The 19122-nt window shown below is 41.0% G+C and overlaps 1 protein-coding gene across 1 annotated transcript in view; it reads left to right on the top strand.

Annotated features, from left to right (window-relative positions):
• RYR2 (ryanodine receptor 2) overlaps positions 1 to 19122 on the top strand; it is a 527178-nt gene that overhangs the window by 381053 nt on the left and 127003 nt on the right. Inside the window, exons 70-75 of the mRNA XM_065401458.1 lie at positions 375 to 615; positions 1045 to 1132; positions 7124 to 7216; positions 10295 to 10465; positions 13847 to 13906; positions 16771 to 16905. Of these exons, the coding sequence (XP_065257530.1) occupies positions 375 to 615; positions 1045 to 1132; positions 7124 to 7216; positions 10295 to 10465; positions 13847 to 13906; positions 16771 to 16905 (788 nt within the window). The remainder of the gene's footprint in view (positions 1 to 374; positions 616 to 1044; positions 1133 to 7123; positions 7217 to 10294; positions 10466 to 13846; positions 13907 to 16770; positions 16906 to 19122) is intronic.

Here is a 19122-nt window from a genome sequence, read left to right on the forward strand (position 1 = left end):
AGCCAAACCATACTGTGCGAAGGAAGAGCTCGGAGCTCAGGAACGTCACTGCACCCACATACGTCACTGCACAACATTTACGTACCTTATGAAACTTTTTACTTTTCCTTAAGGCAAAATGCTGGAGTAGATATAAGACAAGTTTCATGGTGTTAAGTGTTTAGCAAGGTATTAGCTAATTTGAATCCCTGTTTTCACGCTAACAAAATGAACTTGTGGCCCCACTGAAGTCAGTGCAGAGCTCTCATTGACTTTAAATGGGACCAGGATTTCACCCTCGTTCTTTAAAATAAAATATGGGAGAGAAAAGGTAAAGGTTTTGGATTACACTTTGTGGTCAGGTGTTTATTATAGTATTGATTTGCCTTAAATAGTGTTTTCCCAGCCTATCATAAGCAAAGTGAAGCCCCAGCTTTTAAAGACCCACTTCCTGCCACTGATGGATAAGTTGAAGAAAAAAGCAGCAATGGTTGTATCAGATGAAGACCATCTAAGAGCAGAAGGCAGAGGTGACATGTCTGAGGCTGAACTGCTTATCCTAGATGAGTTCACCATTTTGGCACGGGACCTCTATGCCTTCTACCCTTTGTTGATTAGATTTGTGGACTATAACAGGTACGTGGAAAAAACAACTTAGTGAATCCTTTCAAAACCTAGTTATGTTTCTTGATACTTCATTTTGTGTCTTGATTATGTTCTACACTGAATGTAAATAACTTTTCTTCACACAATCAATTTTAAAGTGACATTAACAGTACCTTATTGCAGACTTACTGCAATTTTAGGGAAAGGATTTGGAGAAAAATCACAAAAAATAATTTCCTGTTGCATTTTACCTGGTATTATGGGGAAACTGTATTCAGATGTTGAAGTAGGGCATCAAAAGGCCACTTTAACATTAATTAAAACACATGCACGTCGTTCTGCTTTTTTCCTGGTGATACCATGTTAAAAATTGATTTCAAAGCAAAATGTTAAAATTGCATTATCCAAACCAGAAAGGATCATTGCCAAGATTTTCTTCTTCTTGTTACCTAATTTTAGGGCAAAATGGCTGAAAGAACCCAACCCGGAAGCAGAGGAACTGTTCCGCATGGTGGCTGAGGTATTCATTTACTGGTCAAAATCCCATGTAAGTAAATTCTTACAATTTTTATTTTACTGTGGTTTTCTTGTCAGATGGGTCAGTTATTTAACTAAAAGCAATGTCCATCCTTTGAGAAGGAGGTGCAAGTGGTGCATTGCCCCCCGCCCAGGTAGATTTCCTTTTTCTTTTTTTCTTTAACAGTATTCTGATTGCTTTAACCATATGACACAAAAAGGATAGCTATATAGTGCAATGCAATATAGCTCTACTGATGCATCAGTCAAACAGTAAATCAGTTATATTGGATCATACAGGTGGGTGCATCGTTCAAGCAAAACTGGTTGTGGGGGGACCATCATGGGATAATTTGTCACAATCCTACAATGTGTGGGGAAGCCGATTCTGATTGCCTTACTTGAGGTTTCCTTTTGCAATGTTCCAAGATAGACTCAAACACAGTTTATCCTCCTTGCTCATAAATCACCATTGACACTTTTTTTTCTGGCTATGAGGATGGATCATACTTTCTCTGTTCAGGCTAGCATTATTTTCTCCCCATTAATCAGATAAAAGTGCTTCATCATGAGGAGTTTGCCATCCTCTTTTTCTTATAAGATCCTAAATATGTCATCCCTTGTAGCCAGTCTGTTCCACTTGACAGCTGCGAGGCCTACGAGTAGTCCTAATTTGGGTCTCCGGTTTGCTACCAGTAATAATCTTTGAATGGTTGCATGGGAAAACATACATAATGATGTAGAGGGGTCTGTGGACAAGGAGGTGTGTATGGCTGTTAATTTCCTGCCACTCCTGAAGTTCTGTGAAGTTGAAGAAATACGGTGATGTCTTGTAGTTCTATGATTATATGTATTTCTTCATGAGAACTCGTATTTCTTTCATAAGGCTCCTGTACAGATAGTCATTACTGAGTTCTTGCCACCAGCCTTATATTTTTATTTCCCCCTGCACTCCCTTCTTTGTCTGAATATGTAGCTAATCAATTAGTTTAAATTGATGTAACTCACCACGGAATTGTAAAATCTACCCACCACAACTGGACATCCGGCCTCCTTCAGTCTATAGGCATGGTTATGATACAACGTATGTAATAGAAGAGTCCTCAGCGAGACTGGCAGACTTGAAATCTAGAAGTTCTTTGAAGAGAATGTGTAACTTTACTTCCACTGACTTAACGCTGCATTGCAGATTTCTGTTTCTTTAACAGAATTCAAAGGAAAGCATTTCACTTATTTTGCCATTTCAGTAACTGCTCTGCATGAGAAGGTGTCTCACTGAAGCCAATGGGACTTCTGTGCACAGAGCAGACAGACAAATAGCTCAGCATGTTTTAAATCAGGGTTATGCTCTGAAAAAGACGTCCTGGCATTCCATGTTTGCCTCTTAGGGTATGTCTGCACTGCAGCTAGACACCCGCGGCTGGCCTGTGACAGCTGAGTTGGGCTTGCAAGGCTCAGGCGGCGGGGCTGTTTAATTGCCATATAGGTGTCTGGGCTCAGGCTTGGGCTCTAGGACCCTGTAAGGTGGGAGGGTTCCAGAGCTCAGGCTGCAGCTTGAGCTGGAACGTCTATACTGCATTAAACAGCCCTGCAGCCCAAGCCATGTGAGCCCGAGCCAGCTGGCACAGGCCACCCATGGGTATCTAACTGCAGTATAGACATACCCTTGGTGACTTCAAGCTGAGGTTCACTAAATTGCAAGTTAGGGGATTTCCTCTTAATGCCATTCCTGTAAAACTCGTCCTGGGATCTCAACCTGGTTTTTTTCTGGCTTGTATACCAGCACCAGCAACAAAGATTGTGCATTAAGAATTAAGCTATGAACTTCACTGATGATACGTGCTTTAGAATAGAACGCGGCTCACAATGTGTGCAAGAGTAAAAAGCAGTAAAATTACTAAAAGAAAACTGCTAATAAAATAAGATGAGACTGAACACTCACAGGGAATAGGCGAGTGAAGAAGTGTCATCTTTATGTAGTTGCATTTCCCACTATAACCACAGTCCTGCAAGTCTGAGTGATAGTATTGTAGCATTTCTGTACTTAGAGGTATTTTAACTAACATTATCTATGCAGCCCACCAGGCACAGCCTAAATACCTGTTCAACAATTAGGCGCTGAGTCAGCAAAACATATAAGTATGTTAATAACTTTAAACATGCCAGTTAAAAGGGATTGCTCACATGCTTAAACTTACACACATATTTAAGTTCTTTGCTGGATCAGGTACTCTAGTGATGCTCACTGTAGAAAAACCTAAGATAGACAGAATTACCAGTATGATAATATCTAGGCAATTATTTTTTATCTAATTGTGATGCTATTTGCATTTTATGCCATTCCACTATGTAAATGTGAGGCAACAATCCTTTATCTAATATAATTCATATTTGAAATGGAAACTGGATAAGTTTACGCTTTATTGTAATCTGTCAGAGTTTTCAAATGTAAAGACTTTTGATTGAGTTTAGAAAGTTTGTTTGCCTGCAGGTAAGCAGTGGAGTATAGCAAAGTCATTGCCATCAGTAATTGATTTTATGCCTTGGAGGTTTGCATCAAAGTTTAGCTAGGTTAGCTAGTTATTTTATTATGTGGAAAATCATTTAAGGTGTGCAAACTGAACAGCATATTTTGTAAAATCTTTTTATTTTCAACTACAATATTTGATGTAAAATGAACAAAAATAGCTAAGGTAAAATATATATAAGTTTTGTTGTAGTATTTTATAGTGCTTAATCAAGGCTACATGATTTTTTTCAATATGAACACTTTCTAATATTTGAATTCAATACATGTGTAATTACTAGAATTGGTTGGAAATTTTCGATGAAAACATTTTTTGTTGGAAAATGCTAATTTGTAAAAACTGAAACTTTTCACAAAGATGCGTGTTCTGAATCAGGAACAGAAGGGACTTGAACCTGAGTGTCTGATATTTCAGGGTTGTGCCATAATCACTGGGCTATCAAATATTCTTATCTATCTTGCTCTGTTTTTCCAAAGGGTCTTGGTGTTGTCCTGGTGTAGAACAAAAGCAAATATTGAAACCTGAAAAGTTTTCACAAAATACTCCTGTTTTCCAGCCAGCCCTAATAATAACATTGTATTTTTATATCTATCTACAATGTTCCTATCTATATAATTCAAATCTGTCATATCATTAGAGCTTAGAGAATAAAGAGAACAATTTTGTGAATACTCACACAAACTTTAAAATGAGTTTACTTTGGCTGTGCTTGCATCTATTTTTGTGCTCACTTCCTTTGAATGTTTCAGTGATCAAGTTTCACTCTCATGAATGCTCACAGAGTGAATTTGGAAGCTTACATACTCTATCATTCACACTAATAGTGTGAGATTGCCTCCCTGTTGTACAAAATACTATCCAATGTTCCAAATATCCCTCACTAGAGCCATGGCACAGAGTTAATTAAATAAGTTAGATAAAGATCTGATGGCAACTTACACAGCTTGGACCATGTATACACATGCATTTATTTAGTGACATAGAATTATAGTTCAGTAAACACAATGGCTTTGTGTGAATGTCACAAGACAAAATTTAATTTAATTTCTGCACTCGGGTTATATATTTTACAGTAATCAGACTTTTTTGGCAGGATGTTTGGAGCCAAACTTAGTGTTGGCAAGAGTAGAAAGTGTTTAGTTTTCTAAAACTCCTTAATCCTGTTTATATGATGCCTCTCTATCAACTGATACCTCTACAGGAGATTAAAAGACAAAGTGGCTTCCTTAAACCTTCTTCCAAATTATAAAAATTACGCTAGTTCAGCCAGAGGACAGAAGTAAAACCATGTGGTTTATGTCAGGGGTTCTAAACCTTTTTCTCTCTGAGGCCCCCCTTCACATGCTATAAAAATTCCTGGGCCCAGTGGGGGGGAGGGGCCCTCAGGGCAGGGGCCTTGGGCATAGGCATAGTTTGACTTCTGTTTTGGGAGGGCAGGGGCCAGTGGGGCTCGAGCCACTTCCACATGGTCCGGTCCAGGGAGGGAGCGCCACCTCCACCCCCGACTCACTTCATCAGGCCACCCAGCCTTTCTGGGTTGGGGGGAGACACAACCAAAAATCATAACTCAAAGTTGTGGGGCTTAGCTTAGAAAGTTTGAAAACAACTTAGGGTGCAGGGATGGAGTAGCTAGGGGCTGTGTGCAGGCACGGGGGTAGCACACAGTGCAGGGATGTGGTAGCTAGGAGTTGTGTACACATCGGGTAGCTGTGGGCTAAGTTCCCTGTAAGCTGCACGGCCGCACAGCAGCCTATTTAGCGCCGCACAGGCACTTAGGGAACCCGCCCGGGGACCTGCCAGGGGAGGAGTGCCCCTCCCCTGACCCCAACTCACCCTGCAGCCCGGAGCGGCCCGGACCCAGCCGCAGCTGGATCGGGCCCAGGCGCAGCCCAGCCGGCCCTCCCCCGGCCCAGACCTGGTGGGTCCTATCCTGCAGCCCCAACCCTCTGCCCCAGCCCTGAGCCTCCTCCCACAAGAACCCCTCAGCCCCACCCCCGCCACATGAATTTTATGTGCACCAATATGAAGGTGACGTGTCACACATCACCTCCATATTGGTACACATAACAAAATTCATTCCGCACATGGGTGGGAAAAATTAGAGGGAACACTGGCTGTGGGTGCAGAGAGGAGGTAGCTAGGTGCTGTGTGCGGGCAGGGGGGTAGTTCAGGGGGCAGGGAGGGGGGTAGCTAGGGGCTGTGTGGAGGGAGGGCTCCCCTGCGGTCCCTGTTCCTGGAGGGGTCTGCCAGCCACAGAGCTGGGTCTCCCCACCTGGGTGGCTCTTACCGGCTGCCTTTGCAGGAGCAAATGGGGCTGAGAGCTGAGGAGCAGCTTCAACCCGGAGCACCAGCAGGAGAAAAGAAACACTGCTGCTGCCTGCTCCATGGCACCAGCCAGAGCAGCAGCTGTCCCGCACTACCTGGCTCCGGCTTCCCACCTCCGACCTGGCCAGGGAGCAGGGAGAGGAGATCGGGGGTGGGGGGAGGTGTGGAGCTGCCCCCGGGACTGCCATGCTCTTGCGCTGCAGTTTGGGGGGAGGGCAATGCCCTCCATGTTCCCAATTCTGCCCATGGGCTCAGGGCTTATGCCCCACATGGAGTACCAGGGCTCGGGGATTCAGCCCCGCGCCTCCCGGCTTCAGCCCTGCGTGGGTCGCCAGGACTCGGGGACTGGGTTTCAGCTGCAGGGCCCTGCAGCCTCCTTGAAAGGGCTCGCGGATCCCGGTTGAGAACTGCTGGTTTATGTGATTCATCACAACTAACAGCTGGAATTTCAAATATCCACAGTGGGCTGTTGTTCACAATGAAAAGTGCATTTAAAAAACAACAACCACCAAAAACAGAATTTGTCAGTTCAAGAAGCTGGTAATGGCAGTCTTATTGCATATGTGAAAAGGGGCAAGTTCAAGTTCAGTGAGTCATGTTATTGAAATATTGTGCTCAGATGTAAATGTTAATATCATATTGCAAATTATATTTCCTTAGGTGTTAGAGAAAAAATATTGAAATTAAAGCTCACTTCAGATATAAAAATGCTCACTTCATTTATACAAATTAATTATATTGCACAATCAGATTCTTCTGCACAACAATAGTTTCTGAAGAGCTTTCTAAGCACTGTGGCTAAAATTTCAATCGTATCTTTTGACATCATTCGCTCCTAGTAGTTCTTTGCCTTCCTTCTCTTTTCCCTAGTAGATTTTCAAAGATGCACCTGACCCTTCCGAGAATAAAAATACATCTTTCATTTAAAAGGGGATGTCTGTTTGTAGATCCACTTTATGTTCAGAGTGGATAAAAATCTGAGATTTGTGCAATGTAAATAATGCCAGAATTTAACACATTCTCAAGAATCCATTAAAAACGTAGAAACTGTAACTTTGTGGAATCTACAGAGTTCCAGTGAACCCATATTTATTATTTAAGACTTGTACGGACAGATTTCTCACATGTAATAAGTGCTTTTAACTGAAATCTCCTGTGTAACATTTCAGAATTTCAAAAGGGAAGAGCAGAATTTTGTGGTACAGAATGAAATCAACAACATGTCTTTCCTTATTACTGACACCAAATCCAAGATGTCTAAGGTACAATAAGCTGCAAAGTGTAAATATTGTTATCCCATCTTGCTTTCTCTCCTCTTAGTGTTTTAGCTTTGTAGGTTTTAATGGCAAGTGTCCGCATTTATAACCCCTTAAATTCAATGTTCCTGTGAACTTTCAGGGTCCTGCCATTTATGATGGTCCTTCCAGTAGTGCTGAAGGTGCACTGTGCTGCTGCTACTTGCTTTGGCTAGAGTGGATGGAAATATCAGGTGTGCTTAAAGGCCATGTGATTATTATATCACTGGCTGCACATACCACAGTAGTTGATCCATCTTCTTTCCTGGTATTGGACCTGATCCTTAATTGTTTTGCACTCCAACATCCCATGGAAGTCCACAGGAGTTTTGGGTAGGCAAACAATGCAGGATCTGGCCACTGGTGCATGATGGAATGCAATTGTGCCTACTACAGTGGGCAAAGTGTGTGTGCGTGTGTGTGTGTCTTCCATTTCTAGAGTTATTCCCCACTATAATTACAGGGAATATCTGTAGTTACCAGGATGAAGGTAAGAGAGAGCAGGCATTTCAGCTGGCCACAGCTTGGAGCAGCCAGACTCGTGTGGGGAGGGGAGAGAGGGAGATTTAGAAAGATGGTATAATGCCTCCTTAGCTTCCCCAGCCCTTGAGTCCTGTGCTGAGCAGAACTCAGGGAGACTCTTCGTCCCTAGCATAAAGGACATAATCCCTCATCCTTAAAGGCATAAGCAAATCACTAACTAGGGGGATCAGGAAAATCAGCTCATGGTGCAGGAGATAGAGATTTTTCCAGGGCCAGGCCAAGGCTATGGAATGAATTCCCACAAACATCCCAGCTTTCTGGTCCAAGTGCAAGGTTCACTACTTTGACATGGTCCTCAATAACAAACATGACATTAAATATTTAAAAAAAAACCGTGAACACTCCTCCCCATCCAGTAAAACCTCACATAATTTTCCCCTGGGAGAGAAAATACAGGGAAGACAGAAAGCGTCACATCTGACAACTGCTAGTCACATCACTTAATGCACTTCTGCAAGGTGCTGAGATACAACAGTGAGGAGGGCTGCATCAGAACCTGAACAGAGAATAGAAACAAAATTTTTAACTTAACTTTTCATTTAACTTCCCCTTTCCTCCCTGTAGGTTGTTACATATTTATCCTTTCCTTGGATTCTAGCATTTTTTGTTCAAGCATCTGATATTTGCCAATGTCAGAAACAGGACACCAGAGTAGATGGACCGCTAGTCTAATCCAATATGGCAATTTGTATGATCCTGTTTTCCTATGCCTCTTAGTGATCTTCCTTCATCTTCTCTCCTCACTCAATCAGATAAAATGTCCAAATACCCTGTCTTCTCTGGAGAAATGCTGATAGTGTACCCTCTATCACCTCTACTGACAGCATGTGCATCTACTTGCTTGGGTCAGTCAGATCTCCTTGGACACACAGTCAATATATTTTAAAACCCAGTTTCTGTTTCCAGGATATTTTACATACTTTGTCCTCTTGTCTCCCATTCTCAGTATATGTTAATGCCCCTTAATTAGTAAAGTAGAAATATTAGACTGATATTGTCTAATTGTTAAGCATAACTATACAGTTTTATCCTGTATTTTATAGTTTTTGTTTTATAACAGAAAAACTTAATGTATGTGAACAAGTTTTCCCAGAAATTGTCAATTTCTGATCTCAGTCGTACCCATGCCACCCCATTGACTACGTTGTGGTCAAACATGTAAATGTGAACGGGTTCTCTCAGTTACAGCAGAGTTAAATTGCTCTGGAAGTGTCAGAAGTTTCTAAATGTACCAGTATACTCTGAGTACATGAAACTGGATGCACAGCTTTTCATCTGTCAACCCCGATTCAGACAAGGCATTATTATGATGAAACAGTATATTTTATTCTCCATTTCCTTTTTAGTCACTTAAATAAGTGTCACTTCAAAGGGTTCTTTTTGAAAAAGCTGCATATCAACTAGTAAACATCGAATTTAATTAATCAAGTTGTATTTTTCACATATATATATAGTCAAACATTTCATACAATCGCTTATTTTTCACCCATTAGCTTATTTTTTCATGTATCCCTTTGTGTGTTTGTCTTCAAACAGGAGAAAACTATTGAATGTGGTCTTTTGAAATGCACATGATTCTTTGAAATTCCAGACAGCTAAACAATCCAGCTTCTATGACCTACTAATTGCATATGTCCTTGCTGTTTCCTACATGGCAAAATCTCATCAAACAAAAGCCAATCACAACTCCACTTTTTGATTTATAATTAAAATAATACTCAGCATTTATATAACACTTTACATACTCGAAGCATGAAATGAATGTTAATGAATTCATTTTGAAAACACCCCCGTGCTGAGGAAGGCCACATTCTGGTCTACTTTACACTGATGTAAACCGAAGTAAGTCCTTTGAGACAGCGTGTAAACCGGTGGCAGAACTGGCACTGGAATGTCTGATTCTCAATACTGTGTTCAGTCCAGAAGACAATGCTGTGTTTTATGAAGAAATGTGCTTATGATTTTTAGTGTTCAGTTCAGAAAATTCTGCTACAGCTACTTTAATTTTTTCCATGGTTCCATCCGACACTTTTGTTTACTGTCATCACTTTTTCAGCCAGAACTCAGTGGTGTTCTAAACTATGGTGATTCCCCTACAAAAGGTAGTGGTATTTAAACAAACAGCAACAAAAACAGAGAAGGCAGGACTCAGAGACTGGAACTTGGAAATGTCACATGTTTGCAAAGAGGAAAGACATAAAAGAACTATTGACAAGTATGTCTCTTGAAGAACGGCGTCCAGTCACATATAGGAAGGGAAATGAGTGTGTGGGTCAAGTCAAAAGACAGCTGTTCTAGGAAGTATTCATGTTTATGAAGTATTTGCATGAAACACAAGACAGTGTAGCATAGTGAGCAATACCTTTGGATGAGGATGGAGCTGGATAGGTGGTAATGAAATAGTCAGAACTAGGCAACAGTAGAAAAATGTAAATTAAAATGTCATTGCAGGAGTAAATATTTAATAATAATAATAGAGTATCTGTTTGTTATATGCTCTAGGGAGCTGTTTCTGATCAGGAGAGAAAGAAAATGAAGCGAAAAGGGGACCGATATTCTGTACAGACATCTCTCATTGTAGCAGCACTGAAGAGATTACTACCTATTGGTCTAAATATTTGTGCACCCGGAGACCAAGAGTTAATTGCACTGGCCAAAAACAGATTCAGCATGGTAGGTCCTCTTCATGTGTTTGTTTGTTTTTTTTCCTAGATCTGGGGCAGTGGAAAAGTGACATTACACTATTCCTCTAACAGAGTCCTGTGAGATTTCCCTGCTTTTCCTTGGTTTAATCCCCTCTACCCTCAGGGTCTGACCCCAATGCCCATTGAGTCTTTTGATTGACCACAGTGGGGTTTGGATCAGGCCCTAGTGATCATGCTTAAAAGGATTAGATGAAACTCAATTTAGAGGACTATGAAAGCATTCCAGAACTGATCGGTAAGAAATGTGAGACATTCTCAAACTCTTTTCTTGGGGCTGAATAGAGAGAGTTCTGTCTTTGCAACCCTGCAGACAAAAGAGTAAGAAATTATGACTAAAATTAAATGCAAAGCATTAAAACCTGTTCTGTCTTTAACATATTTTTTATTATTTTAATGTTGATTTGTGGACATAATTGTAAGGATTACCAGTGATAACTGAGTAGTGTACAGTACAGTCTTATGTAAAAAACTATCATGGATGAACACCATGGTTATTTATTTACACCACTTAATTTTATTTTGATTTGCTGAAAAAAATGTTTTTTGGATATGTTGCTTTTTTAAGTGTATTTTTTCTAGCTTAGGGTTAGGGTTATTTCTCGTTTGATTTTTTTTTCATGAAAAATTGCCAGTAATAGATATTAACAAACTTTGGTTAGTTAGAAATACAGATAGAAACTATAAATATACTAACATAACCGATTCCCAAATACAGTACTACTTTCACCACTCCCAATTGGTTACATAGTTTTATATTCACCTAGAGGTTTCACTGTCATACAGATGGTACTTCTAGGAATGATTCCACAGTCAAGTAGCTTTGTTTGGCAGTATGATCACAATTTAGTGAAGCTACAATGCTTTTATGTCATTCAGACAGCTATGCTGTTTAAAAATGACAGGTTTTTAATGAGGGGAAGGGAACTCAAGTCTGAGAAGACCCTCCTTCTGTTTAGTGGTGAGTGGGCAACAAAGAGTTCCATATGTTACCATTCATTACACCGATTTGGGCAAAAGTTTCCAGACTGTATTGATGATGATGATGATGATTTTAATGCAGATTATTGTGCAGCGGGCTGAATGACTATGGGTAGATATAAATGTAGCTGCAGATATAAATGATGACATCTAGACCTACTCCCAGAGAGCTAGAATGTTGTCAGCCATGCCCAGATACCTAAGAGGTAGGCCCCGGGAGCCTTACCTCAATTTTCAGTTGCACTTGGTGCAGGGTCCAGACACAAGCCTGGTCTTTCCACTCCTGGTGTGTAAAAAATTAAGAGGAGAGGGGACCAATGTGGACAGTGGTGCTAGACACCCCAAAGAGAGTAGCAACAAGGAGGGTCCAATGCCTCTCCTTCCTCCACACTGACAAGAACAGCTGGGTCTGTGCAGATGCAAAGAAAGCATACACCAGTGAAAGGGTGTATGTAGGGGCCACCTTATGCTCTTGCTTTCCAAATTCTTACAGTTATTGTACCAGTCTCCAACAAAATATGTTCAGGAGTTTCAGCTGGTATGCAGCTCCCTTTAAGTCACCGTTAGAGAAGGGTGAAAGTCACAATCTTGCCCAGTGTTTGAACAACACATCATCAAAATAATACTTTACATTTATACAGTGCTTTTCATCTGAGGATATCAAAGTACTTGATATGAATAATACTTAACCTTCACCACCTGCCCGCTGGATAGGCAGATATTGTTATCCCCAGTGTACAGTTTGTTAAACTGAGATACATAGTGGCTATCAGCTGCGTAGGTCAGCACAGTTGAGTTGGGAATAGAATCCTGGAGTTCTGACCCCATCTTAATCCCTAGAGAATGCTCCGTAACATGATATGCATAGCCTAGAACGTCCCTGTTTGACACAAGTAATTGCTTTATTTAAAAACAATGAGGAGTCCTTGTGGCACCTTAGAGACTAACAAATTTATTTGGGCATAAGCTTTCGTAGGCTAGAGCCCACTTCATCAGATGCATGAAGTGAAAAATACAGGAGCAGATATAAATACATGAAAGGATGGGGGTTGCTTTACCAAGTCTGAGGCCAGTCTAACACGATAAATCAATTAACAGCAGGATACCAACAGAGGAAAAATAACTTTTGAAGTGGTAAGAGAGTGGCCCATTACAGACAGTTGACAAGAAAGTGTGAGTAACAGTAGGGAGAAATTAGTAATGGGGAAATTAAGGTTAGGTTTTGTAATGACCCAACCATTCCCAGTCTTTATTCAGGTCTAATCTGATCGTATCCAGTCTGCAAATTAATTCCAGTTCTGCAGTTCCACATTGGAGTCTGTTTTTGAAGTTTCTTTGTTGAAGAATTGCCACTTTTAGGTCTGTTATTGAGTGACCAGAGAGATTGAAGTGTTCTCCTACTGGTTTTTGAATGTTATGATTCCTGATGTCAGATTTGTGTCCATTTATTCTTTTGCGTAGAGACTGTCCGGTCTGGCCAGTGTACATGGCAGAGGGGCATTGCTGGCACATGATGACATATATCACATTGGTAGATGTGTAGGTGAATAAGCCCCAGATGGTGTGGCTGATATGGTTAGGTCCTATGATGGTGTCCCTTGAATAGATATGTGGACAGAGTTGGCACCGGGATTCGTAGCAGGGTTTGGTTCCTGGGTTGGTGTTTTTGTTGTGTGGTGTGTAGTTGCTGGTGAGTATTTGTTTCAGGTTGGGGGACTGTCTGTAGGCGAGGACTGGCCTGTCTCCCAAGGTCTGTGAGAGTGAGGGATCGTCCTTCAGGATAGGTTGTAGATCCTTGATGATGCACTGGAGAGGTTTTAGTTGGGGGCTGTAAGTGATGGCTAGTGGTGTTCTGTTACTTTCTTTGTTGGCCTGTCTTGTAGTAGGTGACTTCTTGACACCCTTCTGGCTCTGTCAGTCTGTTTCTTCACTTCACCAGGTGGGTACTGCAATTTTAAGAACGCTTGATAGAGATTCTGTAGGTGTTTGTGTCTGTCTGAGGGATTGGAGCAAATGCGGTTGTATCTTAGAGCTTGGCTGTAAACAATGGATCATGTGATGTGATCTGGATGAAAGCTGGAGGCATGTTGGTAAGTATATCTTGTTAGACTGACCTCACACTTGGTAAAACAACCCCCATCCTTTCATGTATTTATACCTGCTCCTGTATTTTTCACTTTATGCATCTGATGAAGTGGGCTCTAGCCCACAAAAGCTTATGTCCAAATAAATTTGTTAGTTTCTAAGGTGCTACAAGGACTAATCGGTTTTTTTGCTGATACAGACTAACACGGCTACCACTCTGAAACCTGCTTTATTTAAGTACATGTTCTGTATGATGTATGTGATACAATGTATTTTTCCTTCACAGAAAGACACTGAGGATGAAGTTAGGGATATTATCCACAGTAATCTTCATCTGCAGGGCAAGGTAATTTAAATGCAATATTTAAGTATGCTCTTTTTCTTTTTTCATAAAACTAACAGGAACCCTTCAGTTGTTCAAGACCAGCCAATGTGTATTTAGAATACCCTTTCTCTGGGCTGTCAAGTGTCTCAGCTTTATCTGCTGTTGCCTACATATTACTCCTAATTAAGCACCCAAAAATCCAGCTAGTTTGCTCAGAGACTATTTGCAAATGTTCTGCCAGAAATTCAGATTAGTTGGTAGCTGCTACATTTATATTAACAGTATGTATCTGGTATATAATAATGCATGGCCCTTTAGGGTGAATCTCTTATTTCATCACACTGACACCTTAAATCACTGGTTTTCTACCCTTTTTGATTTGCAGACCCCTAAAACATTTTGAATGGAGATGCGGATCCCTTTGGAAATCTTAGACATAGTCTGCAGACCCCCAGGGGCCCCACTGCCTTAAATGATGCAGTGTAGAGCAGTGTGATATGCTCAGAGTGGATAACAATGTGACAATTGAGGTTGAAAAAGCTCCTCTATTTGTAATCTGCCATCCGGTACCTTGGCCAGAATCTGCAGAATGCTGAGGCCTCTTTATGACATTTTGGGGTATAAAGAAAGAGGAACCAGCCCTTTTGGACTACTCCCAGTATAAAGGAGTTCCTCGGTTGGTAAAGTGTTGCCACAATGACACTACACTACACTGCCCCTACTTTGCAGTCCCTGGAATAGAGGGTGTGATCGTAGAAGGGAAGTGTGGCTAGAGCATATTGGCCCAGGAGAAGCTACAAACTGACACAACATACAGTAGATTTGAGATGCTCTAAGATTTTCCAGGGCTGAAGGCTCAAATTTGATTTAAACTCACTTTTGCCTCCCTCCCCAAGGAACAGCAGATTTGGCCCAGTGAGTTGAAGGGTTTGGTTTTTTTAACATTAACTCAGGCACAGAGAAAGAACAAGTGTTTGTCACATTTGTGAAATGATTGGAATGAATTTTCAAAAGCATGAATGTGACTTAGGAGCCAGAATCTCATTTTCAAAGTAATTTAGGCACATAAGAAAAAAGTCAAGAGCCCAGGGATTTGGGAGCCTAGATCTCATTTTTAAAACAACTTTGGTGCTTAGGAGCCTAAATCCCATTGAAAGTCAATGGGACTTAGGCATTTATGTACCAAAGTCATGTAAGAAGCTTGTCTTATTGAAAGCTATGATAAATAAAGTGCCACGCACAGATGAGCTATTGGAGAAACTGGGACGTGCCCAGTTCATCTCCACCTTAGACTTAACTAAGGGGTACTGGCAAGTGCCACTAAATAACCCGGCCAAGGAAAGGTCAGCCTTCATCACCCATGTAGGGCTGTATGAATTTAATGTGCTCCCTTTCGGACTGCGAAATGCACCCGCCACCTTCCAAAGATTGGTAGATAACCTTCTGGCTGGATTTGGGAAATTTGCAGTTGCCTACCTCAACGCTGCGGCTATATTCTCAGGTTCATGGGCAGAATACCTGGAACACCTCCAAACTGTCTTCCAGTGTATAAGGGAGGCAGGATTAACCGTTAAGGCCAAAAAGTGTCAAATAGGCCTAAACAGGGTAACGTACCTTGGACACCATGTGGGTCAAGGTACTATCAGCCCCCTACTAGCTAAGGTAAATGCTATCCAAAATTAGCCTGTCCCTTAGTCAAAGAAGCAGGTCCAATCCTTCTTGGGCTTGGCTGGGTATTACCGACGATTTGTACTACACGACAGCCAAATTGCCAGCCCTGACCAGGAAAAAACAGCCAAATGCAGTTCAGTGGACTGAAAAGTGTCAGAAAGCCTTTAACCAGCTTAAGGCGGTCCTGTACTGAGAGCCCTGGACTTCCAACCAACCGTTTGTTGTAACCACAGATGCGTCAGAGCGTGGTGTAGGAGCAGTTTTAATGCAGGGAGGACCAGCTCAACAATTCCATCCTGTTGTGTTTCTCAGCAAAAAAACTTTCTGAGAGGGAAAGCCACTGGTCAGTCTCGTAACATTCTTTTTCTGCCATTGTGTATGCTCTGGAGAAGCTACGCCCATACATTTGGGGACAGCGGTTCCACCTGCAGACTGACCATGCTGCACTGAAGTGGCTTCACATAGTCAAAGAGACTAGCAAAGTGGCTGATGTACTCTCCCGGGAAGGTTTCCCAGTATCAGTCGGGTAAAAATGTGCCTGCATTCTAAGTCATTGTAGCCCTGGAAATGTAAAAAGTACTGTTTAGTTCTTCATGTCATTATTAGTAAAATTAGAGCTGCATGTATCTTATTAATTCTATTTCCTAAACCTCCAGGAAGAAATCCCGGCTGGTGTGGACCCAACCTGAACCAGGCTGGCCAGTGCACCGTCTGTGATTTGGGGGGCGTGTGATAAATAAAGTGGGGAGAGCTCCCTTTGATGGACACCCAGCCAGCCAGTTAGCTGTAAAATCCCTCTTGGTAGCTCTTCTTTAATGTTGAGATATAAACATATAAAAGTTTCTCTACAACATAGTATTTTGCTGTACATCCTGTATAAACAATGCTTCTCACCTTTTCTTCTGGTGATGATTTGTTCCTAATGACTGGGCATCCTCCTTGGTATATTATCTCTTTAGACCCCTTCAACAAACTTTCAGCAAATCAGTAGCCAAGTAGTTCTATTTGCATACATCGTCCCATTGCTTTTCAAGGAATAGTGCCACATTACAGCAGTACCGGCTGCTACAGTTAGACACTCAAAAGGAAAGGTTTAGCAAAAGAAAAAGACCTTCTGTTGTCTTAGAAGCAGTGTTAATAATACTTCATAAACTGTTTGTCCCTTGTGTTTGGAAATTTGTTTAGATTATGTTTGAAATATCTTGTTCTTGCAGCTCGAGGATCCTGCCATTAGGTGGCAGATGGCCCTTTACAAAGATTTACCAAACAGGACCGAAGATACTTCAGATCCAGAGAAGACCGTGGAAAGAGTTCTGCATATAGCTAATGTACTTTTCCACCTGGAACAGGTTTGATTTTTTTCAGTCCTATAACATCCTACTTTAAAAAGCAGATGATGGGAAGTATTTGCAATCACGGGTAATGTTTCACACTCTTAACTGTGGGTTAAAAAAAATTCTCTGCTTAGACCAGAGGATCTCAAATGTTTTCATAGTATGGACCATATCTTAATAGACAGATTAGCTTCTGGCAATCTTCACCATTCGTGATCACATAAAATCCTTGCAGCAACTCCAGCAATTGTTTGCCTGGAAAAGTATTATTAGGAAAGTATATTTTAAACTCTCTTAGTGCCTTTTAACTGGCACCATTGGACCAGCCAGCTGTCTGTTCACCACCAATAAATGCTCCACAGACTTCTGATGGTCTATGATTTTAGGAACATTGTGTTAAATAACAAAATATGCAAGTTTCTCAAGATCAGTACATTTTGGTCCCCATTAGTATTTCCTGGACCCAATAGATTTTTTACGTAGAAGGATACTTAATCTCAAACTGCCCAAACCTTTGGTAACAAGCTGTATATTAATATGAAATTTGGCTATTCAGATTATTAACAGATTTCTTGTCATGTTGTAATCTTAAGGAACTAATTACTATAAACTGTTTTTTCAAATAGCTTTTAAAAGAGATACTTTATCAACAGGGTATCTGTTATAACTTTCAAAATCCAGGTGAGGGCTGCAGGTAAAATGAATCTGGGTAAATATACGTACATTTAAAAATAATTAAATTTCCTGTGAAATACCATAAACTCTTGGTTATCCAAACTGCTTGGCAACACAAGCTATGTTCTGATATCAATAATTCAACAAACTGTGAATCAATAGACAGGACAGAAATGGGTATAGACTACACTGTTGAGTGCCAGTTTGTCCTGCTGCACTCCAGTGGGGATTCAAGTGAGAATGTCTGCCGGGGTCTGCATAGAAGCCCACTGGCAAAGTGCCTAGGGGATGTGTTTAGTGAGTGCATTCCCCTTATTCCCTAATTGCAGTACCTCCCATTTTGGGGGCTTCCTTAAGTCATATACCTGTCCTTTCTCCCTCTACCATTGGTAGACTTTTTGCCACTTGTATCTCTGGGTGAGTTTGGTCCAGAAAGCTCATAGAATGAGGGTATATGCTGGACAGATGTACAGTTCAATGCCCCTAGATCATAACTTCAAATGATGGGACATGGAAGAATAAAAGGTATCTGAGGCCTCAATGCTAGTAGATGGTGTTGTGGATAATTTACACTACACATAGTTTTTGTTCAGCAAAGGAAGCCTCCCTCTTGAGCTGTATGCTTCCAGTTTGTAATATGGAAGACTTTACACTTAGAGATAAAAATATGAGTTTGCATAGTGAATGAGTTTAAAGGTTTACTGACTGATTTATTTTTTATTATTTGCATTACTTTAGTGCTGAGGGAACCCAATAGAGATTGGGGCCCATTGTAGATTCCAAGGCCAGAAGGGACCACTGTGATCATCTAGTCTGACCTCCTGTATAATCTAGGCCATAGAACTTCCCCCAAAATAATTCCTAAAGCAGATCTTTTAGAAAAACATCAAGTCTTGATTTAAAAATCGTCAGAGGTGGAGAATCCACCATATCCCTTGGTAAATTGTTCCAGTGGTTAATTGCTCTCACCATTAAACATTTATGCCTTACTTCCAGTCTGAATTTATCTAGCTTCAATTTCTAGCCATTGGATCATGTTATATCTTTAGAGGTATGTTTGTGAAATATTATAATTTAGAGAGGCTCCCTCAGAAGAGGCAGTATTATGAATTTAGGAATTTTGAAATGTGCCCTGGAAGCAGAGGGGTTGAGAACAAAGGGTAACTGTGTACATTAGTTCAGCATGGATGCTCTTTAGGTTTTTAATAAAAGTTTTATTCCTTACTCATTCACTGGTTTCTTATTTAATGAATCCCAGGGTCCTTACAATACCTTTCTCTGCTAGACTAAAGAGCTCATTATTATATATTTGTTCCCCATGTAGATATTTATTGACTGTAATGACTATAAGACATGTTTTCTAATCCTTTAATCATTCTCGTGGCTCTTTGAACCCTCTCCAATCTTTCAACATCCTTTTTGAATTGTGGGCATCAGAACTGGACACACTATTCCAGCAGTGGTCGCATCAGCACCAAATACAGAGATAAAATAACCTCTCTACTCCTCCTTGAGAATCCCCTGTTTATGCATCCCAGGATTGCATTAGCTCTTTTG

Source organism: Emys orbicularis, chromosome 3 (assembly GCF_028017835.1).
Source record: "Emys orbicularis isolate rEmyOrb1 chromosome 3, rEmyOrb1.hap1, whole genome shotgun sequence".
Lineage (NCBI taxonomy): Eukaryota > Metazoa > Chordata > Testudines > Emydidae > Emys > Emys orbicularis.